The sequence below is a fragment of the Cololabis saira genome, chromosome 10 (genome assembly GCF_033807715.1).
Source record: "Cololabis saira isolate AMF1-May2022 chromosome 10, fColSai1.1, whole genome shotgun sequence".
In the NCBI taxonomy this organism is placed as follows: Eukaryota; Metazoa; Chordata; class Actinopteri; order Beloniformes; family Belonidae; genus Cololabis; species Cololabis saira.
The window spans coordinates 10,517,377-10,536,288 of NC_084596.1; the positions used below are offsets into that span (position 1 = coordinate 10,517,377).

General features: G+C 43.5%; 1 protein-coding gene across 1 annotated transcript in view; it reads left to right on the forward strand.

The window, feature by feature from the left end:
* Nucleotides 1-18,912, forward strand: part of myo10 (myosin X) — a 55,317-nt gene that overhangs the window by 23,548 nt on the left and 12,857 nt on the right. The window contains exons 6-18 of the mRNA XM_061731402.1: nucleotides 289-403; nucleotides 9,161-9,267; nucleotides 10,655-10,852; nucleotides 10,950-10,989; nucleotides 11,952-12,887; nucleotides 12,980-13,100; nucleotides 14,257-14,500; nucleotides 15,796-15,891; nucleotides 16,190-16,283; nucleotides 16,658-16,713; nucleotides 17,519-17,661; nucleotides 17,746-17,937; nucleotides 18,034-18,191. Coding sequence (XP_061587386.1) covers nucleotides 289-403; nucleotides 9,161-9,267; nucleotides 10,655-10,852; nucleotides 10,950-10,989; nucleotides 11,952-12,887; nucleotides 12,980-13,100; nucleotides 14,257-14,500; nucleotides 15,796-15,891; nucleotides 16,190-16,283; nucleotides 16,658-16,713; nucleotides 17,519-17,661; nucleotides 17,746-17,937; nucleotides 18,034-18,191 — 2,500 coding nt within the window. The remainder of the gene's footprint in view (nucleotides 1-288; nucleotides 404-9,160; nucleotides 9,268-10,654; nucleotides 10,853-10,949; nucleotides 10,990-11,951; nucleotides 12,888-12,979; nucleotides 13,101-14,256; nucleotides 14,501-15,795; nucleotides 15,892-16,189; nucleotides 16,284-16,657; nucleotides 16,714-17,518; nucleotides 17,662-17,745; nucleotides 17,938-18,033; nucleotides 18,192-18,912) is intronic.

An 18,912-nucleotide genomic window follows, 5' to 3' on the forward strand; every position in this document is an offset into this window, starting at 1 on the left:
TTTAAAGTGATGTAGTACTAAGTGTGATACTGAGTGTCATCTACAGTGTAGGCCTAGTAGTTTTTGTACAATAATGTATACCTTTGATAATGTATGAATCATCACTCACACATTAAAAAATGATTATTATTTTTTATTTTTTACTCTTGGGGGGCCCCCTAGTGGTCACTGGGCCCTAAGCAGTCGCTTAGTTTGCTTATGCCTTGGGCCGGCTCTGCACCAGACAAACGAACGTGGATCTTTCTTTGCTCCGGCAGGATTAAAACTGTCCTCTCTCCTCCCCTGCAGGTACAAGGTGCTGATGCGGGGCGTGCTGGGGCCCGACGAGCCCCGGGGCCGCTGCGTGCAGCTGCTGCAGCTGTACGACAGCAGCGGGGCCGACTGGCAGCTGGGCAGGACCAAGGTGAGCACTCGCCTCTCGTACCCGAGCTTTATACTTGTACTTGAGAAGTTTAACTCCAGCTGTAAACAGAGGGGTTTGTGAGCCGATCCCAGGTCTGTCCGGTTCTGTTTATTAGTTTATTTGTTCATTTAAAAGGATCCCCATTAGCTGACGCCAAAACGAAAGCTACAGTAGTCTTCCTGGGGACCAGACAATAAAATACTAAACATACAATCTCAATTCATAAAGTACATTAAAAGAAATTTAAATAAAATTACATTTAAGAAATAAAGAAAAACATCATACAAATCATATATAATTTGATGTATTGATCTCACTCAATCAGATACGCTATATGATGTTTTTTTTTTATTTTATTCTTTATTTCATTCATTAAAAGAAAAACAAAACGGTTCAATATAATTACAACAAATCTCTTTCCTTGAATGAAAGGTAACAGAAAGAAGACTACGCTTATTTTATCTGTTCCTTTTTCCCTTTCAAATTTCAATTAATGTAATAATAAAAAAAAACAAAATGACAAATTACGCAATTAAAAAAAAAAAAAAAAACACTTTCCAATAAATCAAAATAAAGGTGATAAAAAAAATACATTATTACGGTAGTCTTCATTTCAAATCAGCCTCTTTTGATGTCAGGAATCTCACCAGTGGGGTTTTCCAATATGCAACTGATCTATAAAGTCCTGTCCTCTTCATAGAGTCAGATTTAGGTGAGGGGAACATAATCCCACCAATATTAGCCCCTCGAGTGTTATAGGAATGAATATTTGAATAATAAGTTATAATATTATAGAGAAATGTAGGAGTCTGAGTGTTAATAAATCTATGGAAATATGTAGATACATTAGTAGATATTCATGCATTTCTGCAACACTCAGAACAATCTTGCAGCTTTGTTTTGAGCCACTTGTAGTTTTTTTAGAAGACTGTTTGATGAACTAGACCAAAACAACTGAACAGTAATATAAAAGGTTCTGTTTGAGACAAAAAGGCAACCAAACGTCCAGCATGAGGACACTGAGGCTGAATTCATGGAGGAAACTTTCAGTGGTTCCTACAGAACCTCCTCGGGCAGTTTTAGGAAATGTGCTGAATGTAGGAATCCTCCCAGACTCCTCTCTTTCCTCACTGATTAGCATTTCCGGTCCATCAGCAGTAAACGCGTCCCTGGCGGTGAGTTTCCTGCGGTATAATTGACTCTGTCCCGCGGCCCGCCGTGCTATCCGCCCCGGCCGGCGCCGGCTCATCTGTATTCCCCCCGCGAACCCGGGATTTGATTGGATCCACGCTTGTTTGGAAGCAGGGGAATGACCCCCCCGCCTTCACACGTCTCCCAGCTCGACTAGAGCGCCGCCGAGCTCCTGCCTCGGTGGCTGCAGGCGCGTTTATGTGCATGTGGGGGAATAATGGGAATAATGGAGGTCCAGCAGCAGCTGGAGCGTGGAATCAGGTGTGAGAGTCCACCGGGGAAATGACGGCTGGGAGGCTGCAGGAGCGGATAGCTGTGTGGTGTTAGGGCCAGGCAATCATATTTTAGAGGAGGATGTTTTTTTCATTATGCACTTGGAGGAAAAAAGTCGAAATTTCGAGAAAAAGGTTTAAATGTTGAGGAAAAAAGTCAAAATTTCGTGAATAAAGTTGCAATGTTGAGAAAAAACGTGAAATTTTGACATTATTATTGAAATTGTATTTCAACATTAATCTCGACATTTCCCCTTTTTCTCAACATTAATTAAACATTAAAAAAAATCTTCCCCTCTCAAATATTTTTTCTCCTGCATGGCCCTTATTCTCTTTAGTTTTTCCAGAACCAACAGCAGCACCAGAACCTGATGTGACGCCTGAACAATAACATTTATTCTCCAGATTAATTCGTCGCTTATTTGAAAATGTCTCCGTCTCCCAGTCTTGCTATTGCTGTTGGTCTTAATAACTCCACCCCCTCCGCTTACGTAAGCGGTTCTTTCCTCTAGACCAGGGGTCGTCAACCCGCGGCTCTAGAGCCGCATGCGGCTCTAGAGCCGCCCTAGTGGCTTCTGGAGCTTTTTCAAAAATGTTTGACCTTTTTTTCTCTTTTTTTCTTTTTTTCCTTTTTTCTTTTTTTCTTCTTTTTCCTTTTTTCTCTTCTTTTTTTCCTTTTTTCTCTTTTTTTCCTTCCTTTTTCCTCCCCTTTTTAATCTTTTTTCTCAACATTTCGACTTTTTACTCGACATTTCAACTTTTCTCTCAAAGTGCATAATGAAAAAATAAATCTTCCCCCAGTTCTAACTAATATACTGTAGAAACATGCAGCATGTGTTGTCTTCATTCTAAAGCCTGAATTATGGTTCTGCGTCACACCAACGCAGAGCACACGCCGCAGCCGTGACGCCGTCGTGAACCCTTCGGACTTCTCTGTCACTCCATTTCACTGCGGTGCAGTACCCCCCGCGGCCGCTAGTTAGCGATATTTTTCTGAATGGTTTATCCGACTTTTTCCGGTCACAGTAAATCAAAGAAATAAGGACAACTATTGTGCAAAAAAACCAAAACAAAAAAAATCACATATAAACGAAGAAAAGAGCCCTGAAAGTTCACCACTGATTCAAACCGGAAACCGGAAATGCGTTGCTTCCAAGTGAACCAATCACAGCCCTCTCCGTCTGCGTGTGGTCTGCGTCGCCTCGACGCGTAGTTACAATTTTCGGGAGGTGCACGTCAGTGACGGCGCAGGTGACGGCGTGTGGTCTGCGTGGACGAAAACCAGACGCCGTAGGCACGGCGCAGTTTTGACGCAGAACCATAACTCAGCCTTAAGGCTGATACAAGACTTTTCATTTTTTGTGGCTCCAGACATATTTGTTTTTTGTGTTTTTGGTCCAATACGGCTCTTTCAACATTTTGGGTTGCCGACCCCTGATTTAGACCAGCAAAGAGTTGCTGCTACCTTGGAAGCGGTTCTTCTGGCCCGGAGCCAGTTCTTTGTCAGTGGAAACAGAAAGCCCAGTTCCAAACTCGGCACTGGCCCAAAACCAGAACCAGCCCTGGAACCGGTTTGGTGGAAAAGGGGCATCAATGTGTTGAGATCTGGACTCTGGTCCGAGTGGTTTCATCCTGTATCACTGTTTAGATGCCGGGTCACTGAAGCAGATGGTAATACTGCCCCCGGAGGTCGGAGGTTTACACATCACACATTTCAGTTGTTCCTAGGTCACGTTTTTATGTTTTAGTTTCCAGTGTGACGTTATTTGTTTCAACCTGATGTTTATTGATTTGGTTGATGGGACTGACACTATGAGTCTGGGAAAGTGGGACAATCAGGGCTGCAGTGTCCCGCCCGGGGACATTTGAGCAGAAACGACGGGGCCGGGGATGGATGTGGTGACCTTGTGGTTCTGACCGACTCCATCCAGTGGTACCACGGCCCAGCTGACCTGAATAACCCAAAGTATCGTTGGAGGCTACAACACGGATTAAAGTTCTCCGTCTCTAGACGGATTTCCGTCAATTCGAAAATTAGGGGAAAAAAAAGAAAAGAAAAGAACAAAAAAACATGTGCACGTGCGTTATCATGTTAAACCTGAATTATGGTTCTGCGTTAAATCGACGCAGAGCCTACGGCGTAGGTTACGCGGCGTGGCGCACCGTACGTTGCGCGTCGCCGCGTAACCTACGCCGTAGGCTCTGCGTTGGAGTAACCCTGAACCATAAATCAGCCTTTAGGCATTAAACTGGCGCTTTTGTAAACCAATTAAGCGAGCCAGAGCCTTGGTATTAGCCAATCAGGAACAGAGGGGGGCGTGTTGGATCAGTAGAAAGTAGAGTAGAAACATCTGTCAGTGGGACAAGATTTCTTCTTATTACAAGCAAAAAAATCTTGTTTTTTCAACTTATTTCAAGTGAAAATCTACTTGAAACAGGTGAAAATTTTTGTTTTTTCCAGTGATGAGTAATGAGATTTTCTTTACTAAAATGAGACATTTTAACGAGAAATGAGACAAATATTCCTGTTAAGATTGTGAGTTTTTGCAGTGATCCATTTTACTTATCCTGTGAAGGACAGAGTCATATTGATAAGTTCAGAAAAGTGTTTTTTATTGTTGTGTTTTGATGTATTTGATGTAAGCCCAGTGGATATTTAAAGCTTACAGAAGGCTGCATTTAACTGCTGCTATGTCATTCCTGCAGTATTTCTGCAGGTGTTTTGGTCACTGCTATTATTTGTAATATATTATATTCAGGCATCAGATTCTTCCGCGGATCCGCGGAATTCCGCGGATTTTGGTCTCAGCAAAAAATGTCCGCGGTGTCCGCGGAACGGGGGGAAAAATAAATAAAAAAGTAGGGTTACGGCGTAGGTTCTGCGTCGATTTAACGCAGGACCATAAATCAGCCTTCACAGACAGACAGCCAGGACGCGGCAGCAGCAGAAATGAAGAGGAGCCGGCAGCTCAGTTTAAAATAAATTTTTGCAGCGGGTGTTGCAGGTAGGCTGTGTAGAGATGAGTATGGGCTTCACCGCCCCTTGAAATACGGAATTGTTATGTAATTGGGAATTAAAAGTTGCGTTTGCGCTCCGTTGCCTCGTTAAGCCACATTTATGGTTCCGCGTCAAATCGACAATCGACAAATCGACAGAAAATTACAATATATTGCTAAACTTAGTTTCAGTAAATTCAACTAAAGGTGAAACAAATATATTATTTCCCACTACATGCAAAGTGAGATATTTCAAGCCTTTATTTGTAATAATTTTAATGATTCTGGCCCACAGCTTATGAAAACCCCAAATAAAAAATCTCAAAAAATTTGAATATTTTATGAAATCAATAAAGAATTAAATAATCAAAATTATAACAAATAGTTCAGTGGAGCTCCTCATCACTGAACTTTGAGCAGATCTGTTCGGAGTTCCACACCACAGTTCTGAAAGACAAGGAGCTGCTTGTCTTTTGTCGTTTTGTCATTTAATTTAGGTGTGAAAGGGGGATTCTGGCCATTGTAGAAGTTTAAGATATAATTATCTTGATTTCAAGATTTATTCATGCATGAAGAATTACCCATGATGATGAATGCGTGTTATGTTATCAAAATGCATCATTCTTTGCAAAAATTCAGATTTTTTTTGTGTGTATTCTTGCATTGATAAAAGATGTGATTATGGAGCTTTGAGACCACCAGAATGCACCATTTTGAGTCTATTTTTCAAATTTTTCCGGGGGAGCATGCCCCCGGACCCCCTAGAGGGTTCGGGCACGTTGCGCCCTCACTCGTCCGCGTCGAGAATTTTCCTCTTTTTTTAGGACAAGCCATTCTGATGCCTGTATATTTATTGTAATCAGCATAAAATTATCTGTCCCCATATGATAAAATCCACCACCCCCCTGATTTTTTTGTTACAACTCGAGTACTGGCTACAGGTGAAGGTCAGAACATTAGAATATGGTCTAAAAGTTAATTTATTTCAATAATTCAATTAAAAGGTGAAACTAATATATTACATAGTCTCAATACATGCAAAGCAAGATATCCTAAGCCTTTATTTGTTATCATTTTGATGGTTGAACTGTTTATTGATTTCATTAAATATTCAATTTTTTTGAGATTTTTTTATTTGGGGTTTTCATAAACTGTGAGCCATAATCACCAAAATTATGAAAACAAATAAATGGAGGAAGCTCCGGCCGGCAGAGTTAGTAGTGGGCGTGGTTTCACGCATCGGAGACCAACCGATGTAAATCTGCTCCCCAAAGTTCCGTAACTTTGGGGAGCAGAATCTTATTGGCTCGTAGATCCACATAACACTGGACGGCTCATCCATACAGACACTGCAGAATTTGGTTGCTTTCTTCCTTCTCTGAGTTGGCAGACTGAGGGGAGACCACTTTATACATGTTAAAGCAAGAAAAAACCTGTTTTCACAATAGGTGCAGTGCATAGATGGAGGGAGAATATGAACTGGCCTGAAAAATTTTTTTCAGTCAAAAATATTTTTTTTGCTTTAATCCCTGGGCTACAAACACGGACCTCCGTGACGGAGATGAAATGTTTTCCATCGTGAGTCATAGGAGAGAAACTCGCGGCTCCTCTCAGTCGACATATGTCCCAACTATTGTCCCGGAGTTTTCCTTTCTTCTGTGGGGACGGCTTAGCAGCTTAGAAGTTAATTTGCTGGTAGTGAAGCTGAGTTCTGCCGGCTCCACGGGCCTGACCTCTGCCCCCCCACCGGAGGCCCCGAACGCTTGGAAATGAGAAAGCAGCGAGGCTTTAATTAGCATATTAATGATTAGCAGGGATTAGCAGCTCGTACATCGGGGAGGCAGATGTCTAAGAAGAGATGACGACGGGTCTCGGTTTATGTTTACATATTTCTTACTGTGTGTGTGTAACATTTTATGTGAAGAATGAGGTTTTCCTTTGAGTCCAAGTTCATGAGAAAAGAACATGTGGTTCTGTGACCTCATAGGCAGGAATCTCCAACACCGCTTTTCCACCAAACCGGTTCCAGGGCTGGTCCTGGTTCAAAAGAGAACCGGTTTGTTTTTCCACAGCTCGGGTGCTGAGAGGAGCCACGTCATTTAGGCCCTGTCCCAATACTATCACCCTAGTTTTCATCCCTACCCCTAAATGTTGCGCGTTCCTGTGAGGGTAGTGGTGTCCCAATTCCTCTTTCCACCTAGGGGGAGTGGAGAAAAGTAGTGTAGTGATTATGAATCTGTCCCTACGGATCGAGTGTTTTCCAATCCTCACTAGCTGAACTAGTGACAGAAAAATTTCCCAGAATGCTTTTCGTCGTCATTTGCGGACTGAATAAAAAAAAAAACATGGCGGACATTTCTTATTTTTTAGTGAATAAAATCAATATTTTGAGTTAGTTTCTGCATAAAAATGCGTTTTGATGACATTTTTAGCGAGAAATATATATTTTACTTTTATAATATTCACTCAGTGAATGTACATAATCACTCGTTTGCCCGTTGTTGTGAAGTCTTTTTCAAACCTCGCCAGAATAAAGGCTGATTTATGGTTCCGCGTTACACCAACGCAGAGCCTACGGCGTAGGTTACGCGGCGACGCACGCCGTACCCTACGACCGAATGCGGTCAAGGGGCGGCATTGGTTCTGGAGCCGTCAGCCCCTTCTGATGCTTCCTGTTTCCTTGTTAATTAACCTGCTTGTAATTGACATTCAAGTCACGCTAACGAGTTTGCAACTCTGGATGAACGCTTCATTCATCCGGAGACACACGACCTGTATTCCTGCACCTCGTAGCACCGTGATGTTTCCCCCCCGTCTCTCATCTCCCTCCTCCCTGACTGGATTAACCCGGCGGCCCCCGGAGGCCCCGTCCCTCCATCGATGGGGGGGGGGTCTATAAGACGGTGTTTTCACCCGGAGAAACCTTCTGAGGCGTGAAGGAGAGGAGGACCTGGCCCTGATTCCTGGCTGCTGCTTTGTTCAGTGGTGGGGTGATAAAAAAATAAATAAAAAAGGACCAGTCCGTCTCTTGTTATTCATTTTATTTCACTTTGCCTGTAAATCTTTTATTCATAACGTCTCCGTAGGAGGGCGGGTGTAAAGGATGCGCCGAGGCGCCCGGAGCTAAACGTGTCCAGGATGAGAGTATCTATGGTTGTTTTATCCAATGCATAACATTCATTTGTATTCAAAGCCCCCCCCGTCAAAATAAAACACAGTCACGCTGCAAAAATGGGTCTTTTAGCAGTCGGAACAACGCCGGGCCCGGTGCTTCATGCACATCTCCCTGGAGAATACTTTGACTTTGTTAGTTTAGCACAAAGTCAAATGTAGAAAACAAACGATAAAGAGGAGCGTTGAAAAGAAAAGAGAAAAATAACCCCCCGAAGTCTCCAGAAAGGGTGGGCAGAGGTTACAGAGGAGGGAAATATCTGAGAAAACGTTATCTCCGGGTCCTTAAAGGTTACGATCAGACATTTAACACGAGTCCTGTTGGATTCAACACTTATTAGTCTGTTAAACCTTTTAAAACTTGCTGCAAAGAGACCGTTTCTGACCCGTGAATGGGTGGATTTTCAAACGATTGGAGATATAAAGTGTTATACTTGGTGTTTTATTAAATTAATACTCTAAATATGGTATAGAATTATACTATACATATGGTATTTTATGATTTTAAAAGGCTGTTTCTGATAAAAAGGTGATGCATCCTTCTTCACGTCCTCCCTCCTTCCTCTCCTACTATTGTTATGCCGACGACACTCAGTTCTATGTTCCATTAAGAGCCACCGATCAGAGCAGTCTCACCAAACTCACCGCCTGTCTTTCCCAGATCAATTCCTGGACATCCCAAAACTTTCTCAAATTAAACGATGATAAAACAGAAATTATTTTATTTGCCACACCCAAATCATCCAGCCAGATAGCTGCCAATCTCGGAACCTGGGATGGATTTTCAAACGATTTTAGTTATAAGTGTTGTACTCGGTGTTTAATTTAATTAATTCTCTAAATATGATATAAAATTATACTATACATGTTGTATTTTATGAAGTCTTTTACTGATAAAAAGGTGATGCATCCTTCTTCACATCCTCCCTCCTTCCTCTCCTCCGCCTCAGTTCTTCCTCCGTTATGTTGATTTTCAAACTATTGTAGATATAAAGTGTTATACTTGGTGTTTTATTTAATCAATACTCTAAATATGGTATGGAATTATACTCTACATATTGTATTTTCTGATAAGAAGGTGATGCATCCTCCTTCACACCCTCCTCGTTCCTCTCCTCCTCCTCAGGTTTTCCTCCGGGAGCCGCTGGAGCACCGGCTGGAGAAGCAGAGGGAGCTGGAGGTGCTGAAGGCCGCCATGATCATCCAGGCTCACGTGGTCGGCTACATGGCCAGGTAGGGCTCGCGCCGCCGAACGTTATTTCTGCATAAATAACAGTGAGTTAGATTCATTATTTTGTGTTGGATCGATGTAGCAAATAAAATCGTTCAGACCATCCAGCTCCTCAACCATCAGTTACGTGTTTCACATGAGCAGTTCAGGTACAAACATTTAGTTCAGGTACAAACATTTAGTTCAGGTAGAAACATTTAGTTCAGGTAAAAACATTTAGTTCAGGTACAAACATTTAGTTCAGGTACAAACATTTAGTTCAGGTAGAAACATTTAGTTCAGGTAAAAACGGCAGTCAAATCAGCAAAAATGTCAGTTTGCTGGATTAAATATATTAATTCCTGATAAAATAAGTGTGTTAGTGCACAGCTCTGCTCATGTGTGCATGTGAATGAGTGTATGTTTGTGTGTACATGAAAGTACAATCTGCATTGAGGCTTCTTGCTTTGGGAATCCGGGGATTGGACGCTGCCTCGGCGTCGCCGCTGCTCATTTGCATAAAGTTGAGATTTTTCAACTTCAAATTGACGCTCTAGACGCCTCCGACCAGTACTGGAGTTGAGGGGGGATGAGGGGGGATGGCATCCCCCCCTGAAATAAAAACAGTCCAAACATCCCCCCTGTAAAACTGCCATCCCTCCTTTCCATCCCTTATGTCATTTCATCAATGAATGTGGTTTTACTGCTATTTCAACATTATAACACCAAAAAAATTACTTATTTGACAATTTTCACCTGTTTCAAGTACATTTTCACTTGAAATAAGTAGAAAAATCTGCCAGTGGGACAAGATTTATCTTCTCATTACAAGCAAAAAAATCTTGTTCCACTGGCAGATTTTTGTACTAATTTTAAGAGAAAATCTACTTGAAACAGGTGAAAATTGTTGTTTTTTCCAGTGATGAGTCTTGTTTTAAGTGTAATGAGATGTTTTTATTAAAATGAGACATTTTAACTAGAAATAAGACAAATATTCTTGTTAAGATTTGAGTTTTTGCAGTGATCCATTTTACTTATCCTGTGAAGGACAGAGTCATATTGATAAGTTCAGAAAAGTGTTTTTTATTGTTGTGTTTTGATGTATTTGATGTAAGCCCAGTGGATATTTAAAGCTTACAGAAGGCTGCATTTAACTGCTGCTATGTCATTCCTGCAGTATTTCTGCAGGTGTTTTGGTCACTGCTATTATTTGTAATATATTATATTATTTGTAATCAGCACAAATTATCTGTCCCCATGTGATAAAATCCACCATCCCCCCTGATTTTATTTTACAACTCGAGTACTGCCTCTGACGCCTCTCGCAGCGCTTTCATAGACAATGAATGGCATCCTGTGACGCCTGTGGCGCTTTCAGTGTGACTCCAGCGTAACGCTCTGCACCCACAGGAAGCAGTACCGGCGGCTGCTGCAGTGCATCGTGGTCATCCAGAAGAACTACCGGGCCTTCTACTGGAGGAGGAGGTTCCTGCTGCTGCGCTGGGCGGCGCTCACCTTCCAGAGGCGGCAGCGCGGCCGCCTGGCCCGCCGGGCCTACGGCCGGCTGCTGGAGGAGCGGCGGCGGAGGGAGGAGGAGGAGACGGAGAGGTGGGGAACTCTTTCACAACGAGGCCCACGTGGCCCTGACCTCCGGCGGCTCCCTGACCTCCAGCGGCTGACCTGACCTGTGCTTGTCTGTTTGCAGAGAGAAACGGCGTCTGGAGGCCGAGCAGCTCGTCAGAGAGGTACGTAGTAAGACAGTATTTATTAGACTTGTAGTCAAGAGCCCCTAAACCGAGACCAAGACCAGAGAATATCAAGACCAAGACTAGTTCAGCTCAAGACCAAGACCAAAAACAAACCCAGTAATGTCCTGATCCTGCGTGATTGTATTCCATCATCTCCATCCTGGTTCAGCTAGTTTCCATATGAGCTTGTTTTCAACTGCAGCTCAATAACACAGAGAAGTGGATGATGATGTTGAACTCACTATAAATGTTTCCATCCATCAGCTGAGATCAGATATGTGTGGCGACTGCACTACCGCTATTTCTACACTATTGGAGGATTGACTCCAGTGCTTTTAAGGATTGACACGACTACTAACTAGTCCCAAAGTCCTCTAGCAGAATAACCAGCTCCAACACCCCCCTCCACCTCAGGAAAGGAATGAATAGTAAATGTTACTGATTTAAATTGGACTGAATTTGGAGATGAAACCTGAATTTTAAATATTAAAGATTGAAATTACATGACCTGATGCTTAATCAATCACAACGATATGCAAATATTATTCATAGATTTATCCAAACAAAGCTGTAATTAATGTTTATAAACACAAAACTGTAATTAAATACAGACACATGCAGATGCAACGAAACGTTAAATCAAACGCAAAATACAAATAGTTTACAAAACTGTACATTAACAAGAGGAAGAACTGCTGATACCAGATTCTGTCACCTCGGTGTGGAACGGCATCTCAATGATCCGAGTCTAAGACCTGGAGAGACCGAGACAAGACCACAAAAAAATGGTCTTGAGAATTAGAAGTCTAGTATTTATACCCGAAAGCATCTGAGGTGACGGGCGTCTCCAGAAATGTTCCATTCAAGGAGCTTTTCATCAAGATTTCAGGACAAAAAACAATCTCCCAAACTCCAAAACTGACTTCCATCACATCATCTCTCTGTGTTTCTGTTTCCAGGCCGAGGAAGCCAGGAGGCTGGAGGAGCTGCAGCGGGCTGAGGAGCTGGCCTCCCTGGTCCTGGCTGAGTCTCAGCTCCAGGCAGCAGCAGCGGCGGCGGCTGAACCCTCGGAGGAGCCGGGGTCGGCGGCGGCGGCGGCCTCCGAGGAGCCGTCCGAGGAGGAGGAGGCGATCCGCCCCCACGAGGCGTCGCAGGTGGAGGAGATCCTGCGGCTGGAGCGGGAGATCCAGTCGCTGCAGCGGCAGAAGGAGCGGCAGGAGCTGACCCTGACGGAGGCGTCGCTGAACCGCCTGCAGCGCCTGCGCGACCAGGAGCTGCGGCGGCTGGAGGACGAGGCCTGCCGCGCCGCGCAGCAGTTCCTCGACTCGCTCAACTTCGACGAGATCGACGAGTGCGTGAGGAACATTGAGAGCTCGCTGGGCGTCGGGGAGGACGAGGGGAAGGAGGATGGGCGACGGCGGCGGGGCAGCGGCGAGGAGGAGGAGGTGGACGAAGGCTTCGGGGCCGACGACGAGGCCTTCAAGGACTCGCCGCCCACCAGCGAACACGGACACTCGGACGGCCAGCGCACCAGCGGCATCCGGACCAGCGACGACTCCTCCGAGGAAGACCCGTACGCCAACGACGGCGTGACCCCGCCCACCACCTCGGCGGCCGCGCCGCCGGCCTGCCACAGCGCCTCGTCCAGCGGAGACTCCGCCTACCCGCAGGCCTCGTCGGAGGCGCCGTCCGACGACCTGGTGGAGCTCATCCCGCCGGACGAGGACTCGGACTACGACCAGGACGACTACGACGAGGGCGCCATCGTCTCCAGCGGCAGCATGGCCTTCTCCAACCCCCGCAGCGGGCAGTGGTCCCCCGACTACCGCGGCTCGGTGGGCACCTACAACAGCTCGGGCGCGTACCGCTTCAGCTCCGAGGGGGCCCAGTCCTCGGTCAGTCCCGTCCCCGGCTCCTTTAGCAGTACTTTGAGTCTTTACTATCATCCGCTGACCCTCAGGTGTCTCTTCTGTTGCTCCGGCTCTAGTTTGAGGACAGCGAGGACGACTTCGACAGGTTCGACACCGACGACGAGCTGTCGTACCGCCGGGACTCCGTCTACAGCTGCGTCACGCTCCCGTACTTCCACAGCTTCCTCTGCATCAAAGGTTCGTCCCAGGCTTCTGGAAATCCCTTGTCATGGTGTTCCTCAAGGGTCAATTTTGGAGCCATTATTATTCTCCATTTACCATATTAGCCCGAATATAAGACTGGGTTTTTTTTGCATTGAAATAAGACTGAAAAAGTGGGGGTTGTCTTACATTCAAATCTTTACTAAAGACATTCCTTTTTAGAGAAGCTTTTATTGTGGTGTGAATATTGTTATTATGGTCATGACCCCGCTTTGATATAGAAGAAAAAAATCCCCCAAAACAGAAACGCAAAAAAAGAAAATGCAGGCGATATATTAGTAGTATTAGTAAACCTTTTCTACCTTTTCTTCCACTTATTATTATTCGGCACGCTTTTTCGTCCGTTAATGCGGCCCGAACAGCAACGTGCACCCATGCATGGCATACATTGTGCCTCATTATGGGCATTACTTTTCTCAGTCAAAAGTGTTACCGTGGCAACGCTAGATATCAAAAAGCAAAAAAAAATGGCTTATTGCTCGGCCGAACTTTATTGTGGAGATATCATTCAAACACTCGGCCCGATTGGCACTAAAGGACCGTACAACCTCATTATGCCAGTTATTACAGTTTTTTGCAATATTAAACTTTCAATTTTTAAAAAATGTCAATTTTATTTTGGACGCTTGTTGCTAGGCAACAGTGTACAGACATCATTACAACATTGACAAACCCGGGACGCTTTGTACTATAACATATTTTAGTCTCATCCTACTAGCTATTACGCTTTTTGAGATATTTAACTATTGTAATTTTGATGCTGAACAGAAATTTGGACGCTTGTTGCTCGGCAACACGATATCGCAGAGACATCGATCCAACGTTAAAAGACTCAAAACGATGTGGACTACAACATACTCAGGTTTCATTAGGCTGTTATTGAGATTTGAGATATTGAAGCCAAATTGTCCCATTCTATCCTAAGGGGCTTGTTACCATGGCAACAAAAACCTATGCATTTGTATGGGGGAGTATGTGAATAAACCATCTGTTAATGCTGCCCGAAACCGCAACGTGCATCCAGGCATTTTATCTTGATATATTTTATTGTTCTTGGGAAGCACTTTGTAACTTTGTTAAGAGAGGTGCTATATAAATAAAGTTTCTTATTGTTACTGTCTCTGGTCTCCAGGCGGCCTGATCAACACGTGGAAGCGGCGCTGGTGCGTCCTGAAGGACGAGACGTTCCTGTGGTTCCGGGCCAAGCAGGAGGCCCTGAAGCAGGGCTGGCTGCACAAGAAGGGCGGCGGCTCGTCCACGCTGTCCCGCCGCAACTGGAAGCGCCGCTGGTTCGTGCTGCGGCAGAGCAAGCTCATGTACTTCGAGAACGACAGCGAGGAGAAGATGAAGGGGGTGCTGAACATGCACGACGCCAAGTAAGAGCCCGAGAGCGGCTGCTGCAGAACTGAACATGCAACATCTGATGTTATAATTGTGTCCCCGTATCCTCCTGTAGAGGCGTTAGGATAGAATGTGACGACTCGGAGACATCGACCTTCATATGTTCAGGAATTGACCAACAATACAATACAAAAATGGGATAAGTGTAGAGCTTGGGAGGCGGGGGGACAAAAACACTTTTTCAAAGGTCTCTGGGGTCTCTGGAAAGCGCCTAGAGACAACTTCTGTTGTAATATACAGCTATTCAATCACTTATACTATCAAACCTTGACTATTGCCCAGCAGTTTGGTCCAGTGCTAATGGTGAAATGCTGAATGCTTTACAATATATACAAAACAGAGCTGCCCGCACTAATCTCAAGTGCGACAATAGGACAAATATCATCTCAATGCACAAGAAACACAACTGGTTATTGGTCAAAGACAGACTCATATACTCACTGTTGATTGTGATAAGAAACATATCTGTTTTAAAAAAAGCCATATGATTTGTTTAAAAACCTCTCTTTTAGTGCAGAAAATCACTGTCACAACACTAGACATGCAACTGTTGGAAATGTTACAATACCTAAGGTTAGATCTAATGCCATCAAACGTACAGTCCTGTTTAGAGGAGTGAAAGAATGGAATTATTTACCCATGTAAAACTCTGTTAACAATAATCAATTCTGAATACTACTTAAACATTATTATATTATATATATATATATATATATATATATATATATATATATATATATATATATATATATATATATATATATATAATATAGAATTGACTTGGAATATTAGATATGATAGGGTATTATATAATAGGTATATAAATATATATATATATATATATATATATATATATATATATATATATATATATATATATATATATATATATATATATATATATATATATATATATATATATATATATATATATATATATATATATTAGGTATATGTGTGGATGATATAGTTGACTTGGTTTCTGTTCTTGTCTTGATTTTTAAATATCTTGATTTTGTATATATATATATATATATATATATATATATATATATATTTTTTTTTTTTTTTTTTTTTTTCTTGCTCTTATTCTGTATTTTTTTTTTCTCTCTATTTGTTTTCTTTTGTATTGCATTATTTTGTTAAGACCCCAGGAAGAATAGCTTCAGTTTCTGCTGCAGCTAATGGGGATCTCAATAAACAACAATAGACGCTATATAAATAAAATTGAAGTGAATTGAATCAATATTTCTCTTCTGAATATCTGCAGAGAAATAATCGACAACACCGGCAAGGAGAATGGAATCGACATCGTGATGCCGGAGAGGACGTACCATCTGATCGCAGAGTCTGCAGAGGACGCCAGGTACGGGCCGCTCCTCCGGTATCCTGCACAACACCCAGAACACTGCACTTTCTCACAGTCCAACTTTTGAACCATTAAAGCACAGAAACATGTATTTTTCATGTACATCATACTTACGCTACTCCATATCTGAAAAGATTAGTTTTTCTCAGCAGAAACCATATTTGCTTTTCCCACAAATCTCAGCTGGATAAACTAATCCCTGCGCCGCTCAGTTATCATACGTTTGTTCACTGCTGCCGTAACCTTTGTCATGATGATGATGATGATGATGATGGTGTCGTCTCCATGGTTACAGCCAGTGGTTCAGCGTGCTGAGTCAGGTCCACGGCTCCACGGAGCAGGAGATCAGGGAGATGCACGACGAGCAGGCCAATCCCCAGAATGCCGTGGTGAGTACTGGGAGATGCAGAGACCCCAGACCCCCATCCACACTCTTTAGTTCATTATGTTCAAAATATGTGCAAATAAACGGTTAAAAACAGGGAACTACCACTTAAAGACTCCTTTGGCAGCAGTCTACTTCCTGTTTCGGCTGATCTAATTTGTGATTTACATGAAATCCTTAGTTCTTGTCTTTTATGCCTTTTATTGTTTGTTGTGGTCCTTTGTTTTGAGCTGAAAGGACGCAGCCGTGTTGCTGCTCTTGTCCTTGGGTGTGTACTTGTGGTAATTAGTTTCCAGGGAGCAGCAAAGGTCAGACTCATTATCAACCCCCCGAACGCTGTTACTGAGTCCATCCTTATCTCTGCTCACGCCTCCCCAGGGAACGCTGGACGTGGGGATGATCGATTCGGTCTGTGCGTCGGATAATCCGGAGAGGTGAGGACCTGCATCAAACATCACGTCACGCGTAGACAGACTTTCTTTTCCAAGGACCATATAAATCAAACCAGCAGCTTGCCCATTCCTCCCTCTGATATAGTTTAAAATGACTTTTAAGTAAACGTGAAACTCTCTTTTCAAAAGGTTGACAGCCTGCTTTGGTTAAAATACTACAGAAGTGGAGTACATCTGCAGCTGGTGTTACTAAGTGCAGTTTTAGGGAGCTTAGCTGCACCGTATAGCAGTTGTAAGGAGCGTGGCTGCACCTAGAGCAGTTTTAGGGGGCGTAGTATGGAGGCAAATCAAGGCCAAAGGTTTTGCTAATTTGAAAATAACATTTTTTTTACAGTTTCAATTTTTTTTTTTTTCAGTATCAGATCTTTTTTTCAGTTTCAGAACTTTTTATTTCAGTTTAAAATCTTTTTTTCAGTTTCAGATCTTTTTTTTTCAGTTTCACTTTTTTTTCAGTTTCAGAGCTTTTTTTTTTCAGTTTCAAATTTTTTTTCAGTTTCGGGGCCAAAAGTCTGTAATTGAAAAAAAAAATTGAAACTGAAAAAAAAAATTGAAACTGAAAAAAAAAGATCTGAAACTGAAAAAAAAAAAAGATCTGAAACTGAAAAAAAAAAATTGAAAATGTAAAAAATAATTTTCAGGTTCAAATTTTATTTTCAAATTAGCAAAACTTTTGGCCTTGATTTGGCTCCATAGCGTAGCTGCAGCGTATAGCAGTTTTAGGGGGCGTGGCTGCAGCATATAGCAGTTTTAGCAGTCTCCCCTCTCACTGGTAACGTTTGTGTCACAGACCGAACTCCTTCGTCATGATCACGGCGAACCGCGTCCTGCACTGCAACGCCGACACGCCGGAGGAGATGCACCACTGGATCACGCTGCTGCAGCGCTCCAAAGGAGACACGCGCGTGGACGGGCAGGAGTTCATCATCCGAGGTGGTAGCTCAGTCTCTGTCGCTCAGAAACGGTTAAACGGTTTATGTCAGGGTTCAAGCTAACCCTCCGGTGCTTCGTTTCCAGGCTGGCTGCACAAAGAGATGAAGAACAGCATCAAAGGCTCGCTGAAGCTCAAGAAGCGCTGGTTCCTGCTTACCCACAATTCCCTGGACTACTACAAGAGCTCGGAGCGCCACGCGCTGAAGCTGGGCACGCTGGTGCTGAACAGCCTCTGCTCGGTGGTGCAGCCGGACGAGAAGTTCTACAAGGAGACAGGTGAGCGATCTGCTGCAGCATATAGCAGTTTTAGGGAGCGTAGTTGCAGCGGGATCTCCATCCGCCAGGCTCTGACGATGCCTTCTCTACCAACAGGGTACTGGAACGTGATCGTCTACGGCCGCAAACACTCGTACCGGCTCTACTGTAAGCTGCTGAATGAGGCGACCCGCTGGGCCAACTCCATCCAGAACGTCATCGACACCAAGGCTCCCATCGACACGCCGACGCAGCAGCTGATCCAGGACATCAGGGTGAGCGCCGGAGCCGCCAACGCTCCGATCTGAGGGGCATCAGGGCAAAACCTTTAAAACGGTTCCTTAACCTGTTACCATTCCTGTAAAATTTGCATAAAACGTCTATCCGAGGCATACCAAAAGTAAATTGAAAGCTGTTCTTGTCGAACCATTTGAAGTACATGGATGGTTTTGGTCTCTTTTGAAAGGTAACACTCTGAAGAATCACTGTAACTGCTACTAGCACTGAGTAATCTAAGTATGAACACACTGAAATAGAAGGTTTTTATTTCCGCCGGAAAGTTCAAAATTTATAACAATACCACAAAAAACATTTAGGGCCCGAGCACTGAGTGTGCGAAGGCCCTTCGTTCTCGTTTTCCTTGGAAGAAGAAAACAAAAAACCAAAAAAAAACGACTAAATGAGGGCCTTTTTGCCCCAAAAGTCACCAAATTTTGCACGCAAGCCAGGCCTGGCAAAAAATTTGATATTTAATGGTTTGCATTAATGGACGTGGCCTAACGGCTCAACAGCGCCCCCTAGAATACTTCGTGCCTCAAGCCCCACAATATGGTTTGATCCTGCAAGGATGGGCATTACTTTTCTCAGTCAAAAGCGTTACCGTGGCGACGATAGATGCCAAAAAGCTTGCCCTCCCCCTTCATCTGATTGGTCTATATTTGATAGTTCCTACTTTCTGCCATAACTTTTGAATGGTTTGACATAGACTCGTGGGCG